Source organism: Panicum virgatum, chromosome 2K (assembly GCF_016808335.1).
Source record: "Panicum virgatum strain AP13 chromosome 2K, P.virgatum_v5, whole genome shotgun sequence".
Classification (NCBI taxonomy): Eukaryota; Viridiplantae; Streptophyta; class Magnoliopsida; order Poales; family Poaceae; genus Panicum; species Panicum virgatum.
Genome location: NC_053137.1, coordinates 64,972,142 through 64,992,322, shown reverse-complemented (window position 1 = coordinate 64,992,322; position 20,181 = coordinate 64,972,142). Strand labels below are relative to the sequence as shown.

The 20,181-nt window shown below is 43.5% G+C and overlaps 3 protein-coding genes across 5 annotated transcripts; 1 reads left to right on the top strand and 2 right to left on the bottom strand.

Annotated features, from left to right (window-relative positions):
• The first annotated feature begins 2,699 nt into the window (after positions 1-2,699).
• On the top strand, positions 2,700-6,724 carry LOC120694587 (integrin-linked protein kinase 1-like). Of its 2 annotated transcripts, XM_039977763.1 has the most exons (11): positions 2,701-3,094; positions 3,857-3,931; positions 4,550-4,666; positions 4,783-4,877; positions 5,067-5,187; positions 5,272-5,351; positions 5,541-5,600; positions 5,677-5,798; positions 5,895-5,980; positions 6,136-6,248; positions 6,345-6,724. In XM_039977763.1, the coding sequence occupies exons 1-11, from the start codon at positions 2,753-2,755 to the stop codon at positions 6,466-6,468; spliced, it is 1,335 nt and encodes a 444-aa protein (XP_039833697.1). In that variant the 5' UTR covers positions 2,701-2,752; the 3' UTR covers positions 6,469-6,724. The 2 variants fall into 2 exon arrangements, with proteins under 2 accessions (XP_039833696.1, XP_039833697.1); XM_039977762.1 differs by having other exon boundaries at positions 2,700-3,094; positions 5,067-5,351.
• Positions 6,725-7,119: 395 nt separating this feature from the next.
• Positions 7,120-9,147, bottom strand: LOC120694588 (transmembrane emp24 domain-containing protein p24delta9-like). The gene is made up of 4 exons (XM_039977764.1): positions 8,788-9,147; positions 8,474-8,683; positions 7,607-7,683; positions 7,120-7,502 (listed from the first exon to the last, which is right to left on the bottom strand). The coding sequence occupies exons 1-4, from the start codon at positions 9,043-9,045 to the stop codon at positions 7,358-7,360; spliced, it is 690 nt and encodes a 229-aa protein (XP_039833698.1). The 5' UTR covers positions 9,046-9,147; the 3' UTR covers positions 7,120-7,357.
• Positions 9,148-10,145: 998 nt separating this feature from the next.
• On the bottom strand, positions 10,146-18,362 carry LOC120694586 (dnaJ homolog subfamily C member 16-like). Of its 2 annotated transcripts, none has more exons than XM_039977760.1 (20): positions 18,161-18,362; positions 17,970-18,039; positions 17,401-17,443; positions 16,977-17,054; positions 16,683-16,767; positions 16,510-16,592; positions 16,326-16,383; positions 15,609-15,719; positions 15,230-15,287; positions 14,965-15,061; positions 14,439-14,474; positions 14,076-14,212; positions 13,461-13,531; positions 13,336-13,389; positions 13,057-13,199; positions 12,819-12,968; positions 12,334-12,564; positions 12,145-12,204; positions 11,026-11,250; positions 10,146-10,604 (listed from the first exon to the last, which is right to left on the bottom strand). In XM_039977760.1, exons 1-20 carry the CDS (start codon positions 18,279-18,281, stop codon positions 10,467-10,469), a joined length of 2,049 nt encoding a protein of 682 aa, XP_039833694.1. In that variant the 5' UTR covers positions 18,282-18,362; the 3' UTR covers positions 10,146-10,466. The 2 variants fall into 2 exon arrangements, with proteins under 2 accessions (XP_039833694.1, XP_039833695.1); XM_039977761.1 differs by having other exon boundaries at positions 10,183-10,604; positions 17,970-18,051; positions 18,161-18,326.
• Between the last annotated feature and the right edge of the window lie 1,819 nt (positions 18,363-20,181).

Here is a 20,181-nt window from a genome sequence, read left to right as displayed (position 1 = left end):
TCCTTGGGCAATCGTTTATAGAGTATTATCTAGATTAACTATTTCTCATTAAGTAAGTGAGGGTTTTGTTATTTTTAGAAAGATTATTTTCAAGCGCAAGCATGGAATATTCAAAACAGCTGATAGGTATAGTTTCTGGAGATGGAATTTTTATGGAGAGCCAATTACTTAAGTACAAACCTGCCATAAAATTTTCAGCTATTTTCATTGAGCATATTAATTATTAAAAATACATTAAATAGCTACTGCTAGGATTAAGATTCATTTATACAGAACAGACCCTACAAGTAAAGATACTACAATTTTTACTGAGTGCTCTTAAACTTGTGGTAAGTCTACTGTAAATTTTTAAGATTTAAAGGAGCAAGTAACAGAGAATGATAAATAGGACAAAATAAAGCTACATTAATCAGTTTTAAATCCTACAGACAGTTATATCAAGTTCTAGAGCCTCGTCTTTTACCAACATGGTCCTATACTCAAAGTAACCCATAGAAAAATTATTAGAATTTTACATGTGCATGAACTATTTTTCTTGAATTAGCACATTTACTCATGCTATTAATTTGTGGGGCCAATTACACTTAACTAAAAAGTTCCAAAAATTTTCTACCGTAACTATATTATGGCATAGATATACTGTAGAATTTTCAGCTGAAGAAACATAGCATAACAATTTGAATAAATAAATCTACTTAACCTAGGCATAAAGCAAGCCCTAAATAAACCTATAGCTAGACATGATAACTGACTATGAAACTTTTACACAAGGCTACACTTCTAGTGTCTAACTCACTGGACAAAGATGGCTACTATAACATGTATAGAACTTGAGATCCAATAAAAGCTATATATTCTTTGTATTTTAAATAAAGCAAAAACTATTGAGCAAAATGAAAAAGTGCATGTAACAAAAGTTGTAGATCTCTCCGCAAGGATTCCAGAACAGTTGAGTTTGCATTTTTCTAAATTTTCTACAATTTTTAAACGAATTTACAAGTTCGCAGTTTTTGAAAACAAAAAGAAAAGAAAATGAGATCTTGCATCTAGGCCCCTGGAAAGATTTGGCCGATTACAAATGGGTCCCTGGCCAGAGCCAGGAACAGAGGAGGCGGCGGCAGTCTGGTTCCCGGCGAGGGGAAGTGGGGGAAAGATAGAGGAGATCGAGAGCTACTCGGAGGTGGTCTTCTCGAGGTCGGGGGCGGCCGGGAGAGGGGTCGGCGGTGGAGCAGCAAGGCCGGCAGCGGTGGCGAGCTGCAGTGGCGGTGCTCCGGCGCGGGAGGGAGGGCGAGGACAGGCCGGGGAGGTTCACTGGACCACGAGGAAGCTCTCTTGGGGGTCTATTTGGGTCGAGGAGGGGCGGAGCAGGGGGCTCCGTGGCGGCCTATGGAGGACCAGCGGCCATGGCGCCGGCGGGGGTGCTCTGGACGGCGGGAAGGAGCTCGGGTGGACTTCTTGGGCGTGAGAGGGAAGAGTGGAGGGGCGAGGGTGCGGCTGGGAGCAAAAGAAGGAGGGGAGAGCTCGGGCAGGGGAGGAACACAGGGTAGCGGCCGGTCAGCGGACGGCGGCGAGCTCTGACGTGCGCAGGGGTTCTGGGCCGTTTAAAATGGGCCAAGGGAGGAGGGTTGGGGTGTCGGTGGCGCGCGGCATTGAAGGCCGTCCGCGGGCGTGCGCCATGGCGTGCGCGTTTGTCGCCATGGCGGCGTCGCGGAGCGCCATCGAAGCCGAGCAGGGGCGCAACGAGGACGGTCCGGGGGCGTGCGCACTCGAGCGGGGTGTTGATGGCGCGATCTCGGCAAGCCAGCAGCGCGGCGGCAGCAGGCGCAGCGAGGGCGCGCAGCAGCGCGGGCGTGCGCGCTCGAGTGGCTCTGCGCGCACAGGGAGAGCGAGGGAGAGAGAGAGAGTAAGGGTTGAAAAGTCATCTGTTTGACTCGATTCAAATTCAAAATTTTCAATTGAAACTCAAAAAACTTTGAATACAAAAGTTGTTCAAAATGTCAAAATCTACAACTTTTGTTTCAGGCATTTTCCCATTTGAGGTTTGGTTTGAAATTTAAAAATTCAAATTCAAGTTTAAATGAAAACCCCCCTAAACCTACTGTTTTTCGGGGTTTGCTCCAAATTTCATGTTGTAACTTGAAAAAATTTAAATACGAAAGTTGTTTGTCTTGCAAAACTCTACAACTTTTATTTTGGGCAAAAGTTCATTTGAGCTAAGGTGTGAGAGTTGACTTTTCGATCTATTTAAGTAATTGAAAATTTGGAGGTTTAACTTGTCATTTCATTTTAATTGCATGTTTAAAACAATGCTAAACACCGGAGGTGTTACAGCGGTCGAGACGGCGGAGTCGTCTCCGGCGGACCGCCGCCGGAGACGGGCAGGGCGATGGCGGTGGCGGGGGCGAACAACGGAGGCGTGGCGGTGGTCGAGCCGAGAAAGAAAATGGCCAGATGGGTCTGGGTGGGCCGAAAAATAGATATCTTATCCATCTTCCGAAATATAGATAGGGTTGCCGATTAGCCCGGTCTCTGTGATGGATCAGTAGTAGCTCGCAGCGTTCGATCCAGATCAGATCTCGTGCGAATTAAAATCCCCGCACCGGAATAGTAGGATTTCCGCAAAGGAAGCGACACGACACGCACGCGAACGGGCAGTCGGGAAGGCGGAGAGAGAAAACCCTCTTCCGCTCAGATTCATTCGGTTCGGACCACGCGACGCGACAACCCCGAGGGGCGGGCGGGAGAGAGAGAGATGAGCGGGGCGGAGGAGGCTGCGGCGGGGGGAGGAGGGTCCGGCGGGGGCAGCAGCGGCGCGGGGTCGTCGGGGGGCGGGAGCGGGGGCGGGGCCGCGCGGCGGAGGTTCGACGACAAGGGCCTCGTCGCGCGCACCTCGCTCATCCTCTGGCACACGCACCAGAACGACGTCGGCGCCGTGCGCAAGCTGCTCGAGGAGGACGCCGCGCTCGTCAACGCCCGCGACTACGACAGCCGCACGCCGCTCCACGTCGCCGCGCTCCATGGCTGGCACGACGTCGCCGAGTGCCTCATCGCCAACGGCGCCGACGTCAACGCGCAGGACCGCTGGCAGAACACGGTGATCCTCCTCTCCTGCTGTCTCCCTGCCCTTCTCTCTCTCGTTCGTTGTCTCAGCGTTTTTTTTGGGGGGGGGGGGGGGGGGCTCGCGATTTGCGTCTTCTTCTGGCGTGGTTCCGATGTTGCGGCCTCGATTTGGGTCGTGTGCTGCGATCGGACTCTGTTCGTTGCGTGTTGGAATGGTTCGGATTTTCGGGTACGGCTTTGAGATCTTAGTGGCTTATGTTCGTTGTTCGGATACGAATTTATTGACCTCCCATGAATTGACGATTTGGGAGGAACACGATTTGCGGCAGCCACCAGTTTTCGCTCAGGAGCATTTCATTCGATTGGGTGGTGGTACTCTTGTCATCTTCTTCGTTGGATTTGGAAAATCAGTTTTGCTTACTATTAGGACCTTGCTGCATTTGACCGTTTTATAGCTTGAGCCGCGAATTTCTGGGGCCTAGTGCTATGGTTGGTTGTCAATTCGTCATTGCTGCAACGATCCGTTGATTTGGTTGTTAAGCATCTTATGACATTTAATTGCAGCTTTGCTCAACGTGTCGCACTTGCTCATTTGGTTTGCTGTTAGTACTAGCTTTGATGTAAAATTGGTGTGAAACGCTAGTGTAAAGTGGAACTTTTAGGTTTCTGATTGCTAATTGGTTGTATTTGTGCTGCAGTGATGTAAATATAGTTTGACTTTGTCCCGACTCTAAATTACGATGGGACATTGAGGACCTTTGCTAATGGTGCTAACTATTTTTTTTAAAATTTACAGCCACTAGCTGATGCAGAGGGTGCAAAGAGGCAGACCATGATTGAGCTGCTCAAGGAGCATGGTGGATTGACATATGTATGTGGTCGTTAACATCGGTTTGATTTAACAGGTTGCCTTGGTCATCGCATTGCAAAGTTTTAGGGTTGTATAGATTTAATCGCTAGCTCGAGATTACTAAATCTGTAACTTGAACACCAGGTATTCCGATTCCACCTGTCACTGTATGGTATGGATTTAGTGGGTGAGTTCCCTGTATATTGCTCTGCAGCTGTTATCGGTATAATGTTTCTGAATTTGTATCCAGGATGCACGGAATTAAAGGTGTCTTTTTGTGGGTTGGTAAAATGTTAGGTGATGTAAACCATGCATTATTTAGAACTTGGATAGCTTCCTGATTCACACATGGCTATCAATTTTAGACACGGCAGAATGTACAACAATTGTGTCGCCATTGTAAGCAGTAACATTCACGTATAGGGATCATATGTGTTTGTTTGTTCTGTTTAATTGATAGTTTTGCTTGACCTTTTGCTCACAACTAAATTAACCATACTCTTTGTAGCTGGAATAAAATGTTCTACTGTACTAAGAGTTTTTAAAACTGGTCATTGTGATATAAATCTGATTTTGCTAGGCTGATGGATCATGCGATCTTTCTCATCTCCTTTGTATTTGTCCTTTATTTTCCTGTAGGGGAAAACTGGAAGTCATTTTGAACCCAAGACAATTCCACCACCTCTAACAAACAAGGCTGATTGGGAGATTAACCCACTTGAATTGGACTTCGCAAAAGCAGTTGTGATCGGAAAGGTTTCAAGTCTTCAACTGTCTCTTACTCAACAAAATTATTTGATAAAGCATTATCGTAGTTTACTTGTATTGTTTTTTTTGTATTTGGGTTATCTTGAACCTTCTACCTACCACAGGGCTCTTTCGGTGAAATTCTGAAAGCAAATTGGCGAGGAACACCTATTGCTGTCAAGCGCATTCTTCCATCCCTATCTGATGACAGGCTGGTGATGTAAGTAAACTGTCAGAATAACTGTTAACCTGCTTCAGTATAGCTGATTTGTCTACATGGATTTTTTATGAATTGTGTTTTAACCAATTTTGGTCGAAGGTGTGGACTGTAGATGTTCTAGTTATAAGACACATGTTTGTGTATGTTTTTTTATACAGTTCTCTTAGAATTTTTCTGCTTGATCTGCAGCCAAGATTTTAAGCATGAAGTCAACTTGCTAATAAAGCTGAGACATCCAAATATAGTCCAGTTCCTTGGAGCAGTCACAGAAACCAAGCCTCTAATGCTAGTTACCGAGTTTCTACGAGGAGTATGTATTTTGTTTCATGGTTCAACTATTATTTTTAGTAGACTATTTGGAACCTGCTCATGTTTAGTTAAATGCATTTTTCAGGGTGATCTTCATCAATATCTGAAGGAGAAAGGTGCACTCAGCCCACTTGCTGCTATTAATTTTGCACTAGACATTGCAAGGTACTTCAACCTCATGTGCTTAGCTATTCCACAAACACCATATCCTTGAGCCTTCATGTACCGTCTGCCTGTATTTCTGACCTCACTGCATCGCATACTACTGTCACTCATTCCATGTAGTAATTTAGTTCCCAGTAAGTCTTAGCTGTGATAATGTGTTACTGTCTTCATTGATTTTCTGTTTTGCAGAGGAATGGCATATCTTCATAATGAGCCTAATGTTGTGATTCACCGAGACTTAAAACCAAGGTCTGTCGGATTGCTTGGTTTTCATAACATGAGATAGTTTTGGTCCATTCTATCTTAATAATATGTCAATTTCTAGAAACATTCTTCTGGTGAATTCTGCTGCCAACCATTTGAAAGTTGGAGATTTTGGTCTTAGCAAGATCATCAAAGCTCAGCATGCCAGTGATGTATACAAGATGACTGGAGAAACGGGAAGCTGTAAGCTTCAGGAGCTACCACACAACATTTAATCTCTTCTCTTGAATTAGTGCTATTAACTGATATTGAACTGTTCTGATTTTCATACAAAAATAGACCGCTACATGGCCCCTGAAGTTTTCAAGCACCGGAAATATGACAAGAAAGTTGATATCTTCTCTTTTGCCATGATACTATATGAGGTAACTTGTTAGGCTAAAACAGGGGTGGACCCACGGGGCACTTAGATCCTTTGGACCCTTTTTGCTAGAGCTGTGGAGGCCCTTGTACTAACGGGTCCCCGCTCAGTTTGTGAGTTAGGTACTTTTGAATGACCGATTATTCTGTATGATTATAGATGCTGGAAGGCGATCCACCTTTCTCCAACTACGAACCTTATGAGGCTGCTAAGTATGTTGCAGAAGGGCATCGCCCAGCTTTCCGTAAAGGACATACTAATGAACTGAAGGAGTATGTACAAGCCAAACAACCTTTGTCACTCTACAACTGTCACGTTAATGTGGCTAGTTTCCTGCTATTTTGTATTTTAACCCTCTTTTTTTGCAGTTTGGTTGAGCTATGTTGGTCTGGGGATATCAGTCTGAGACCATCTTTCTTGGAGATCCTCAAGAGGCTTGAGAAGCTCAAGGAGCATTTTTCACACGAGAACCACTGGCATTTGTTCCAGTAGCAGTGCATATATATTCATTACTAAAGGTGGTATTCTGAATGGGTTTTCTTGGGAGATCTGACATTGATGAATGTACAAAATTAGGTGCCTCAAGAAAGCTCCACTGAGACGGTGAAACTTTCTTGCTGTTTTACTTTGATGCTATTTCTGGTAAAGAAAACAGAAACTTTGTTTGTAACCGCATCGCTTCTTTTATCGTTAGGTTTTCACTCTGCTTCTCAGCTATAGTTATAAAGAGAGATTGTTTGATTAGGAAGTTTTGTTGTTTGATCTGAGTTTATGCCTTGGAGAAGCTGTTTTTTGATGCAGTTCCTTGGATGAACGGATCTTGCGACGCCGCAGTCTCACCTTAGTAACTCTCGCATATGATAGTTGTCAGATCACGAACGATAACCAATTCGATGCACTGTCGGACGAGGCGGCACCCGACCGTCTGCAGGTGGGAGTCATGGTCGAACACGAAGGCGCTCTCCTCTAGCTATCCTTGACATCAGGAGCCAGGCTCCCGTTGCTAACCTGATAGCCATGCATACTATAACCACTAACCAGCCATTACATGGGGGCGTGTTGGTTCATAAGGTAAGGACAGCTTAACGATCACATAAGGACAGCTTAACGATCACAGCAAGTCTATCAGGCAAAGAACGAAAATGGTGCCCCGAAATTACAGCATGAATTATAGACCTGAAGGCATTTGAGATTTTTCTTACAACATTTTTTTTAATTTCAACTGGACAGACTAAATCACATTGAAGCACAATTCTCAAGTATGACAAACACCGTTTCCTGCATGGGGTTCACGCTTCTGTAACATGGATTAACCGTTCACACACAAAAAGTTACACCTGTCCGCTCTAGTGCTGTGTGCTATCGTGAATAATTGGGGGAACTACAGCAGCTTCTTTCTCTCGAAGAAAGTCTTCAGGTGCCACAGCTGCAAGCCTGCCACTGATAAGCAGATGCCGAGTGAGAGGAACCCAAGCCAAGCCATCCTCGAGTTTGTTCGCCTGTTCAGGTCCTGCATTTCCTCCTCCCTGGATGACATGGCCACAATGTGATATAAGAATTAAAAAAAATACTTTGACAATTTTATTTTCAGTGCTGCCAGTCATAGTTGATACTATGTACTATATACTACCTTTCACGGAGATAGAACATTTCTTCATGTATATTTTTTATGGTTTCCTCCAGCTTCTTCAGCTCCAATTCCATCATCTGCAGCATACAAGCAACATCACATGCATGAACTGAGGTACCAGCTATAAGAAACAACATGCGAAAAAGCACTACTATGTGCATATATAAGTGGGACATCCTCACAAAACAAGACAAACATGTCAATCTGAAGAACTCATTATGAGATCCTATAAGAAGTTTCACCACAGCTAATAGCGAATCTGAGGAGCAAAGACTATTTGACACACAATTATTAGCAAGATCAGTAAGTTTTCAATTCCTAGATAGCACTAACAGTTTAATCTTCAAATCCAATAATATGTTTATGAGGTAATAATCAAATATGCTAAAACTATCTAGTTTTTTAGAGACTAATTTAAAGTCAGAAAGCATAAGTCTTATTTTCTTCCATCCTCAAGTTAAAAAATACACTTACAATGAACATTAACATGTTTAGCCTCTGTTCATGACACCCTAGATTTATAACATATGTCCTCTAGGACTCTTCTCTAGAACTTTATGCAAAGAAATCAAACTTGTCTCAAACATCAACACGACTCAGAATTGATCAACAAACTATCAGCATGCACAAATTAGTAAATTACTCCTATCTAATACTAATCCCACAAACCCACAGCTTATTCCACACTCAAGCACCCAAATCTACAGAGCAATACTATAATTTCTGTTATCACGAACAAATTAAACCCATGATCTATTTGATTAATTCGACAAACTGAATCACTAACCAGCACTAGAGCTTGACCAGATTGGTAGCGAATTGAGCAAAACGAAGGTAAGAATCTGGAGGGAGAAACAAAATACTCACATCGACCTTGCCCTTCTTGGCAACGCTGGGCCAGTCCTTGGCCGAGACGCCGCTCCTCCAGTCAAACTCGAAGCCGACGGTGACCGGCGGCTTGTGGTCGGGCGCCCAGAAGCAGGCTAGGTAGTCGCCGGCCTCCGTCGCCGTGAAGGCGAAGTGCCCTGACTGCACGTTCTCCGCGTAGTGCATGCTGTTCCCGTACGGCGACGTCACCTGCGCCACCATCAATCGAAGCAAAGAGCCCCAGTTACCCACAAGCACGGCCATGGCTTCCGTATCACAGACCACAGGAGGGGCGCATGGCACTGCTCGCTTACCCTGAGGGAGATGCGATGCGATTCGGGGAGCTGGGCGTCGGGGAAGTTGGGGTCGGGCCCGACGACGTGGTACTTGCCGACGGCCATGGAGTTGATCTTGATCTCGTCGGAGATGCACTTGGTGTGGCCGGACTCGAGGTCGAACAGGAGGGCGCGCGCCGGCCTTGGGGCCGAGAGGAGAGCGAAGGCGACAAGGAGAAGCAGCGCGGATGGGCGCAGCCACCTGGAGGCGGGGGATCCGGGCCGCCGCGCGGCCATCGCCGGAGATCGGGGAGATCACGGGCGAGGTACTCGCGTTTGGCTTGGGGGGAGGGGCAGGTGATGTGCTGGGTGGACCTGGGTGCCCAGCCCGTGAGAGCACGACTAGTTGAAGTTGAAGGTTCCTCGAGGTTGACGTCAGACTGTCAGAGCGGTTTTTTTTTTGCGAGGAAAGACCGTCAGCGCTTAAGGTTACAGTAGCTTGCAATTGCATTTTGGTGATCTTTACGTCAATTTGAGCTATAGTTGAGTGCATAAGTACTAGTATACGCTAAATTTTAAATTTTAGCTAAAGTTTAGTCCACTCTATTAGACTCCTATTTGGATAGGCTAATGTTAAAGTTTAGCACTTTCACCTATTAGTAATTGGATTCAAACGAGACTTAAAGTTGGTCAATCCCAAATTTGGTAAATTAGATGGATTTCCATATACGCATACATATGTATATTCATAGATAGATGTATACACACACCACTTATCTTATGAATATATTTAAGGAACCCCACCAGAAGATTTAAGATTAAAGTCATCAAAATAAATAAAATTATTTGTTTATAAAATAATTTTGAAAATATGAGCACTTAATTTAATCAAGCTTTTGCGGCAAATCAATGGCCAAAATAGCTAAAATTTAGCTCGACAATCTTAGACACACCGAGACGCCAAAGCAGTGTCACCATAACGCTTTATACTTCTTTAATTTCATCATTGTATTTCATATGAATCCTTTGCCGAAATTTGAAGGGCCCAAAATCTACGTTTCCAACTTTAAGACATCCAAATTGTAAGGATTGGCAACAAATGCGGGGGTACATCTTAAAAGAAGAGGCATGCAAACAAATGCCGAAATTCTCGATGTTAGCTAAATTTTGGTTTTCACACCAAGCACATGGAATCTGCTTGTGCCTTGTTTAGGGTATGCAACATTTACACTATATGGAGACAAGGTATGTTCTTGTCAAACTAAACATAATACTACCACTCTGTTCTGCTGGCTGCGGCTGATGCTAGTTTGTTGTGAGAGAAAATTACTGCTGATTTGGCTGGTGCTGATTTGATGTGAGAGAAAAATACTGTTGGTTGGCTGAAACAGCCCGCAGAACAGTGTACGGTTTACTCCATAATGAGGCTTGTCAGTCACAGAATGGACGCGAAACAATAAATTAATATGCTACTCGTGTGACCAATACCAGGCTTGTCAGTCACACGAAACAATATAGAAAGTTAACACGTCACAAAAAAATGTGTCCCTGAAGTCACACGGCAGCTGAAACATCAGGTAGATGGCAACTGAGTACTTCAGTGATCCAACTGAGTACTCTGCCGGCATTAGCCTAAACTAGGGCTAGCGCCTACCACGCAACTATACAGAGTTTAGTAAAGTTGAAGTAGATCGAGTCCGAATGTAAGGATCAAGTCATTAGTCTGAATCTGAGTCCGACATCTCCCACTGACGTGCATCTTTTGGTTCAACATCAGCGATAGATTCAGGCTGACCAAAGAGCGACGTGCTAAGCTTTGGACGAGGCCTCTTGGTCTTGTCTTTCGGAGCTTTTTCCTGTAAACCACACACTATATCAGTCAGAGACTCCTGAAAACCCGACAGCGACACGGAAACATACTTTCTGAAGAGTAAAAAACAGTTTGCTCTGATTTGCTGGGGGGGGGGGGGGGGATAGTATGTTTTATGGAATGCAAAAAAAAAACCCATCAGATCAAACACTAACAGAGTGACTGTTTTGTGGAAACAAATGAAAAGTGAATCACATGGCAAATGTAATGAATAGATTGGATTTGTTTGGATTGTTTGAGATGGAATATGGCATTTGCAGCTTAGAAAATTTGCACATATGTAGAGTGCAGCTGACTGATCAACAACTACGAAAATAGAGCATGTGGAAAACTCTAAATTTGTTTAAATCCATAAAAAATGCAAGGGCTGTCATTAACTTGTTAATCAAGCATCAAGCATGCCTTACCCGTTGAGTACTCTGAGTTGATTTGTTGTTCCTGAACCATATTATTCCAAAAGAAATACAACCGCACATAAGCAAAGTTGAACCAGTCCTTGGATCAGTTAGGTAATCTTGGAAATGGAAGCCAATTTTCTCTCTTAGACTTTTCCCTGCAGAGCGGATACTTTTGGTACTCCTTAGCCATTCCTTGCTTGTTTCCTCAGGTACAAGATCTGGCACCTTTGAAGTCTGCACACATAAAAGGGCATCGAAATAATTAAGAATAGGGGGGATATGGTAACTCTCTTTGCAATGTAACTCAATCGCAGAAACCTCTATATTCTACCATATAAAGTTGGTTAAAGCCTGGTGAACTTTTACTGCTAATGCCAACAGCTGATATAGGATAATCTAGGTGCTTGGGTAGAGAAAAGGGGTGTTCCTAATACAACAATGATTAGACGCACGTTGCATCGAACAAACAATGCTGTCATCAAAGGCATCCTTTGGTATTTTTCTTTAAAGACATGGAAATTTCACATATAATTTTACCCTTATCAGTTAAGGAGACACGCTAACTGAACAGGCAATCTAATCCAAAATCATTAATGGAATGGACAACATTAAGAATAGGGGGGAGTAAATCTTTTTGGTTTCTCCATACACAAGTTGACTTTTAATTTCAAATTTTGTAGGGTAGTAGTGGACATCACAATGCATATTTAGAAAAAAGTTTTATAATTTTTCCCCATTAGTTTTCATATAATTTTGAACTCCAATGATTAATTTATTATTAAATATCCTAACCTATCAAGATAATGATAAAAAAAATATGATTTATTATTCTAACATGTCTTATGGTGTATACTATTATGTTGTAAAATTTTAACTTAAAACTCCACCTATGCATGGAGAAATGAAAAAGACAAATTACATTAGGGGTAATTTGAACCAAATGGTATAGTTTGGGGGGTAAAATGAACCAAACGATAGTTTAGGGGGTTATTCAGACTTTAGCTGTAGTTGAGGGGAGTAATTTAGACTTTTTCCTAAAATAATCAATTCAACAAGACAAAGATTGAGTGCAACAACTGGCAGATTTCAAGTTACAAAATTTAGTCTTGTAACCTCCAAGAGACTTACAAAGTAAGGAATTTCTCTAGAATCTCCATCTTTGATAATCTGAGAGATCCACCTGTTTATCTGCAATAATAGTTAAAAGGCATGGAGTTAGCAATGCATCTGATTTTTTTTAGTGTTGAGTTACCTAACTTAACCTAATTATCGAAAGGAACGTAGAACACTAGAAAGCAGAAACCATTAAATTCACACCTCTTGAATTTCATCTGGGCCCTTGTACCTTGCCACAAGCTGGGAGGCATCAGCCTGTTGTCCCTGGAGAGCCTCCACAAGATTGTTCCTTTTCTCAGCTTTCAGTGCCTCATATGTTGCATTTCTTTGGAATCGAACAATGAAAATTTCAGGTTTATCATTGTCATCTCCAAAGTCGCTAGGACCACAGGCTCCATTATAATCAGTGGCAAGGTAGAAGGCACAAATTTGCTGCAAAAAAATATATTGTTATGGAAATTTACAAAGAAGAGCAATCGAAGAACAGACACTCCTATTTTCAAAGCGGTTATTTGATTGCTGACAATGGCATCAGCCATTTGCTGAAGCCAGGATCTGATGTGTTTCCGCTACTCAGGCCATGGCATACATGGGATTTAACGACAACCTTAATATATCTAGAGCATTTCATTTGGTAGGAAACACATCTTCCAGGATCATTATCCAATATGCAGTTGAAAGGATACCTTCTGCACTTCTCCATCTAACCAAACAAAGGTTAACCGTTCATCTTTCAAGGCAGTAGCAGCACTTGACATCTCTACTGAATTAGCCACATTCCCAATAGCACTTCTGTCAACATCACCTATCAGTTGATCTTGGGCCTTATGCAAAATCTGGTTTCAAATTGTAGAACCAATATACTCAGCAAACTAGTACACAAATAAAATAGATTATCCAAATAATAGACCACTTGAAGCTTACTTGTCTTTTTTTACTTAATTCTACACCAGGACGACCAGCGACAATTACACAATACCAAATTGCTGCATCATTGCCAGCACGTGAATGGCCTCTAGCATCACAACCCAGTTCCAAAGATGTGTCACTTCTTAGCTGGCGCAGCTCTAATAAGAACAATAAAGGAGAGAGTGCAGTATTAAAAACATGTTTTGTTTCAGGTAAAGATAGCTGTATTCTCAACGATATTATGCAGCTTGATAATTCAGTGTACAATTGGTTCACAAACTGTTAAACAATTACCATGGTGTTTGTGCTCCTCCATCATCTCTGTGAACTCTGACTTGCTAAAAGTTCCTGAATTAGACATTAACAATCAGCTTAAACTCCTCATTGTAAAAATTGAAGAGACTAAGGAGGAAACTTGCCATGATGTACAACAGGCTTTGTGCCTGGTCCCTTCAAGAAAACAAGTGCAGGAGCCGATTCCACCCCTAATCTGATCCGGTATAGATAAGAAAATAGTAATGGAAAGATTAAATGACCGATTTACCATATGTACTAACAGTGGAACCACAGTAATGTTTTGCTTCACTAAAATGCAGTAGCTCAATTGCTCGATGCTCACTGATTTCAATGTCACATCTTTTGGGTGCTAAGTAGCCACTATTTGCGATATCACTATTAAAAATGTAGACTGTAACCCAAATTATCTGATTAAGAGCTTCTCTACATCCAATAACCAAGCAGATTTAAAGTTAAGGTACATAAACCTAGCCGAAATAGCACTTCAGAGCAAAGGATCAGAAAATAGATCATCAACAAGTGCACTCCCTCCTCATGGTGCAATCTGCAACTAATAGAGCCTTAAATGCTAACTCTCAATAGTTTTAGTAAATTGTGACAGCTGATGGTATTTTTCATATTTACTCATCATATAAACATGTATGCATTCAATCCTAAACTGCTAATCAGCTACTTTTGTTAATATATTATACAAAGGCACGATTTAGATAACAAAAAATTGTACATAAAGCACGTACGAGTTCCACCAAATCTGGGACTCATCTTCTCTCCATAGGACAAATGCAAATGATGTATAGCTCGAATACTCTTGAGCAGCTTGTCGAAGGAATGGAGCAGCACGTTCTCCAGTACTTGAGAAAAAGATAACTTTGACCTACATAATGCATGTAGATGGCCTGAGCAGTTGCGAGTGGCCAAAAGGTAAAGGTGCTACAGGTTCATTGCATTTCTCAATGTCATCCCTTCCAAGTTCCAACAGACACATCATGAAAGGTAACTTTCTTCACTCAGAATTAAAGCATACGCATATGCTCCAGGTTAGCATAGAAAAGACTGCAACTAATTCCATAAAACAAAAGATACAGCAAAAGCTAGTCTACCTTATGATGGCCGCTCTTCCCAATGAATTGGGGCCCCTGGAAAAAAAAAGGGTCTGCATTAGAACCATAATTCCTCTCAGGTAAAGCCAATCAAACCTAACTGCGTTGTCAAATAATAACAATGAACTAGGCAGCAATCTGCAAAACAGCAAGAACGCATAGAGGTGTGCGTTGATTGGTTATACCTTTACAGTTATATCAGCTATACATTAGGATTGTGAAAATTGAGTCATGATGTAATAAGGTAAGCTTCCCAAATAAGTGAGGAAGGAAACTAGTCCTGACTGTGTCTTAACTAAGAAGTGATGAATTCTTAGCTAATCAAACTAGAATCTGCGTCTAAAAAGGAACTACGGGTGCAGATCTGTACCCATCATTCAATTGTGCTATATGGTCTTAGTTACTAACTCGGACGATAGATTCTATACCCATCAGGCCTCCAATTTGCTTTTGAATTTTGAATCTTAGAGGAGCCACATAATATAGAATAAAATAAACAAGAAATAGAGCTAGTCAATAGTCTCACCAATGCCTCCTTTGAATAGTACAAGATCCGAGGCAACCCTATAACTGATGTTGCAACCCAGTCAACAACAGACTCCACAAAGAGCCCACCTAGGTACCTAGGCATATGAAACAAGGTTTTTTAGACCCCATACCAAATATGCCATGCCTTCAGCACAAATGGGAGAAGGCGCAGCATAAAATCTCGTCATGAGAATGCTGATAACAGGAATAGAAGTCATAAACTAATATAATCATGTAAGTGATAGTCTGGCCAAAATAGTCACCTCATGTAACAGGATGGACTTCTGCAGTTTGCAGGGTATGCAACAATTGCTGGTACACCTGAATGTATAGAATGAGCATGGAGTGAATGAATTATAACAACAGGAAGACCTTTTCACAACAAAATTTAAAGGGTGGAATTTCTCCAAATTAAAAGTTAGTAATTCACTTCCGTCACTGATGTAATTTTTTTTTTTTTGAAACAAAAGTCACTGATGTAATTTGATCAACTCAGTTTGACAAAGTCTATGTAAGCAATGTTTCAAATAGCAAGTCAAGATTTTTAAAATGGTAACTTGGTAAGTGATGCCACCTGCAAAACCTAAACTAACTTAAAAGTTCATATCATTATGACTAACAGGGCCGGTTGCATCGACATACCATTACGGAAAAATGGTTGTTTGGAGAACCCTTTTTCGGCGAAATGACCAGCCAGTTGTGAATCACCAACTTCTACCATAGCAGTTTTCGCGATACCATCTAATCGAGCGCCTGAACCATGGAATCAAATATTGTCATAAGGGGAAGGAATAGGAGAATTCTTGGGAATTTTAAATTCACGATGTTTGGCAGTAGTTATGTTGGCAAACACCAAATTATTTCTGAATGAACAGAAAATACTATTGACTCAACTGCCAAAAGATCCATAAAAGTACCCCGCAGACAAAATGGCAAAAAAATTTAAAATTTGTTTACCCAGAGAATATTCTCAATCTTAAATAATAAATCCAAAGTAGAATGCGTGAAGTGGCCAAAGTTCAATTATCCAAATACTTCAGCAGACAAATTTGATTAATTAGAATATGACTTTCTCTACATACGGCATGCCAATTGGCATAAAAGAATTTGCCTAAATTCCAACTTTCATTCATCCTTCAATAGAATTAGCTGTTAAAGCCGATGGAACTTAACTCATTGGCAGTAAATACTTTCATGTAAGACTTTCAGTGAAGCAACAAAAAAATAGAATCTAAGCCCAAATATTTCATCCTTTAATAGGTTGTATTTTTTTTTTCACTATGTGTCTAAATTTGTTGGCTTTTCTGCCAAAGCAGGCAACAAACAAAATAGCAGGCAAGTCAGAATGAAGAAACATACTAATTTGCTTCCAGTACTCAATAAATTGAGCACACCGAGGACTACCCTTTGAATATACCTGGAAAACAGAGCACGAATCAGCAGGCATAAAAAATTGTGCATATAAGTAGTGTAAGTACAACATGCCAACCTTAGTAGCTTACAGGGATAGCATAAAGGAAAGCACCAAGGCCTTTTAACTAACCATTATTATTAGTGGGTATTCTTCAGCAATAGCAGACATGAATGACTCATGTGTGAGTACATTGAAGGCATCATCAGTCAAACCTAAGGAATGGATATTGTTTATGTCAAGTGCAACAAAAACAAGTAAACATATCAGCACAATTTATAAGAGATTAGATGAGCGTAACTTACTAACTGCAGAGTCTTTTAACAATGGGAGATCTATTTTCAGAAAGTGTTCCTTTTGATATTGCTCTTTGACTCTCTCAAGGACATCCTACCAGATAAAAAGGAACAACTCAGGGTTAGACAGGTAAGGAAAACAGGAGCAGTGTTCTAAAGGCGACAAGGCCACCCAAAAGGCGAGCTGGGCATGCCTGGACACCTAGGCGACGCCTTTAAAACACTGAACAGGAGTGATAAAAAGTGCAGAAACTCCCAAACGATAGATGTGCACATAAACATAGAGGGAGGCAGAGAGATCACCATATGCTCATCCAGTCCAAAAAGATCATAATCCCTCTTTAAAATTGGATTTGTCAACAGCTCGTATGCATAACGGATCTGTGCAGACCATCAAAGAATTGTGAAAGCCCATGTTATTGGAATAACAAGCCAACACAAAGCATTTTTTTGGAAAAAGGAAAAAAGTGCTGAACAGTTCCCAGTATAGTATGTAATACCATATATAGAAACATGAATGGTGAGCCTGCTAAAGTGTACTATGAAATACCATATATAGAAACATGAATGGTGAATCTGCTATGGAACCTGCTTCCATACAACATGGAAAGTTGTCTTCCGTGCATAGGACATAGAGGCTCTTCTTACAAAATGATCACAATAATCTATGCAAACATTACCAACTAGTACCAAGTTTAGTAGACTGAGCTCTGGACTTTGATCTCACCTTTATAATATCAACAGTTGGCTGGTGATTCGTTTCAGTTAGCCTGAGTTTACATCAACAAAAAGTTCACTCAGTTTCTGTAAAGAAGATATCCAAAAGAACAACAGCAAACACTAAAAATGTGAAAAGGCACATTTCTAACTTTCAGAACGCCTACGTGTCCACATTCCACCTGAACTTATTATCTATTTGCAGCTATAGATAAGCAAGAGACAAGCGAATTCATCCACACTCCAGTGTCTTACTAGTCCGCCATCAAACAAGAAGCTTCTTACTAGCACTGGACTAGAAACGAATAACGTTTCCGCACTAGCTTAAAACTGGGGATTCAATAAAGCACTGGACATGTCCAAACAAACACTTCTGTGTACGCAAAAGCAAATCAAACAAAAAAAAAATCTACTCACGAAGTCACGCAAACAAGTGCAGCCACCAAACTGGTACACAGCACCAGATTACCCCGTTACGACTTGCGATTGGTATTTCCACTACGAACTCCACAGAACAAAGCACGCCGCTGAATCAACTAAATCAGAAAATATCAGCTAAGTCAGATCAATCACACTCACCACTCCTTGGATAGCCGCTCGTAGGCCTCGACGACCCGCTCCACCGGCGCAAACCTCTCGATTCCCAGCACTGCAAATCACACTGCCCAGTCATCCAGTAAACCCAACAAAACATAATCTCAGAACATGGCCACACAGGGGCTCGAATCAGAGAGCTGGAAGCGCGGGGACGGGGACGAGAAGGCTCTCACCGTCGTAGTGGGTGCGCGGGAAGTGGCGGGGCAGGACGAGAAGCTGGAAGAGGAAACCAGCGGTGAAGAGTAGGATCGGCAGCCAGTAGCGGCGCACCTCCGCCGGAATCTCCATCGCCATCGACGCAAACGGCGACGCAGCGCGGGCGGAAAAGGCGAAGGTATCAGGGTTTGCCTGCCTTTGGGGGAAGGGGGTTTGCTTTGGTTAATTAAGCTTTTTTATCAATGTTAATTAAGCTATTTAGGAGGCGCTTAATTTGAAGATATTTTATAACCATACGCCATTCGATCCTGCGCCGTTCAAAAGAGAGAATGTCGTACCTGTGCACTTTGAACGGTCGCGATTTGGCTGGTGGAGCAAAACACAGCAGACGCGGCAGGGGACCGATATTTACTGAATATTTTTTCTTTTGATGAACCGTGGATAATAAATTAATATTGCGTATTTCGCGTGATTTTCAGTACAGTGGTGTCTGGTTGTTCGTTGCTGTTACGAATGCTATATCTTCTTCTCTCCCTATCCGTTTTTTTTTTCATGAAAAACCACTAATTTTGCTTTTTTTTATTATTATGAAAAAAATTCCTGTTTTGATCATTCACAAGTGAATGATTACGTAAAAAAATTGCAAGAGTTCTTAGACCTTGAATCTCAAATCAAGAGCTTCACAGATATAACAAAGAATCCTATAAAACCAAGAACGAAAACTAAAAGACAACTCTTCTCCGTTCCGTTTTAATGTTGCAACGCCTTCGCATAGCAGCACTCGAGCCTTCCTGAGACGCCACGTGCCCCCTGAGAGATAGCCCGACGCAGGCCGTCCGATCCATCGCATGAGGTTGATCCGCGCCGTTCCTCGATTCTTTTGCAAATAGACCCTTAAGTTTTTTTATCCAAACCCGTCGTCCACGTTTTTTTTTGTGAAACACCCCAGCACCACCCTCACCACATCCCTATTCGCCCCCGCCCCCACCCGGCGCAGCCTCCCCTCCCCTGCCTCCCTCGCCCCTCCCATAAACCTAGCGTGCCCTGCCGCCGCCCTCTGCCCGCCCTCCTCCCCGCCGCCGGTCGGCCACCACGCGCCTCTCGGGCTCCCCACCTCTTGACCCCCGCCGTCTGCTCCGCCTCCGACCACCGGCGTCCCGGCGGCAGATTTGGCCTGCTCCGCCCTCCGGCGCCGTTGTCCGCCGAGACCCTGCCCCCTTCCCCCTCCCACTCCATCCCGGTCGCCGCCGGCCTCTGCCCTGGTGGATCCCGGCGTGGAGGTGGTGGATCCAGCCGTCGGCAGTGGCGTCTGGGACGGCGGCGCCGCCGCCCGGGCGAGGAGGCGGGGCATCGCGAAGGGGCGGCGGCGGCCTCACCCGGGCAAGGAGGCAGGGCGGGACGGAGGGACGGCGGCGGCCTCACCCGGGCGAGGAGGTGGGGCATGGCGGAGGTTCGCGAGGAGAGAAGGAGAGGGCGAGCGGGGTGGCGGCGCCCGGGCGACGAGGCGGGGCACAGCGGAGGGTCGCCGGGAGAAGGCGAGCAGGGCGGCGGTGCCCGGGCCGAGCGAGGAGGCGGGGCACGCTGTGCCCCATGCTATGCCCAGTTCGACGGCGGAGAGAGAGGGGAGGACGAAGAGGATAAGTGAGGCAGATTTTCCCCCTTTTTCACATTTCGAACTAGGCGCGGCGGAGCACACTACTGTCCTAGAAAATCTCCATCTGGCATGGGAGAGAGGAGATATCGACATCGCCTCTAGGAAGGGAGTGGCACCAAAAAGTGTCACCGATGGCAACGCCAGCGTATTCCGGACAAAAGTTCTATCAAACGGTTTCCCATATCACCCAACATCCACAGACCTACAGGTAGCATAACGCATGACGAAGCCTCCAACCAGAAAAGTGCCACAACAAGCGGCACCATTGTCGGCCGGCAAGAAGCCGGGCTGGGATTTCTCCCTGTGCTGTCCAGAACCACATCCGCACGCCAGCACAGGAAGCCGTTGCCCTGCACGCCGCCTGTGTACCCATAGGAGCTCTAT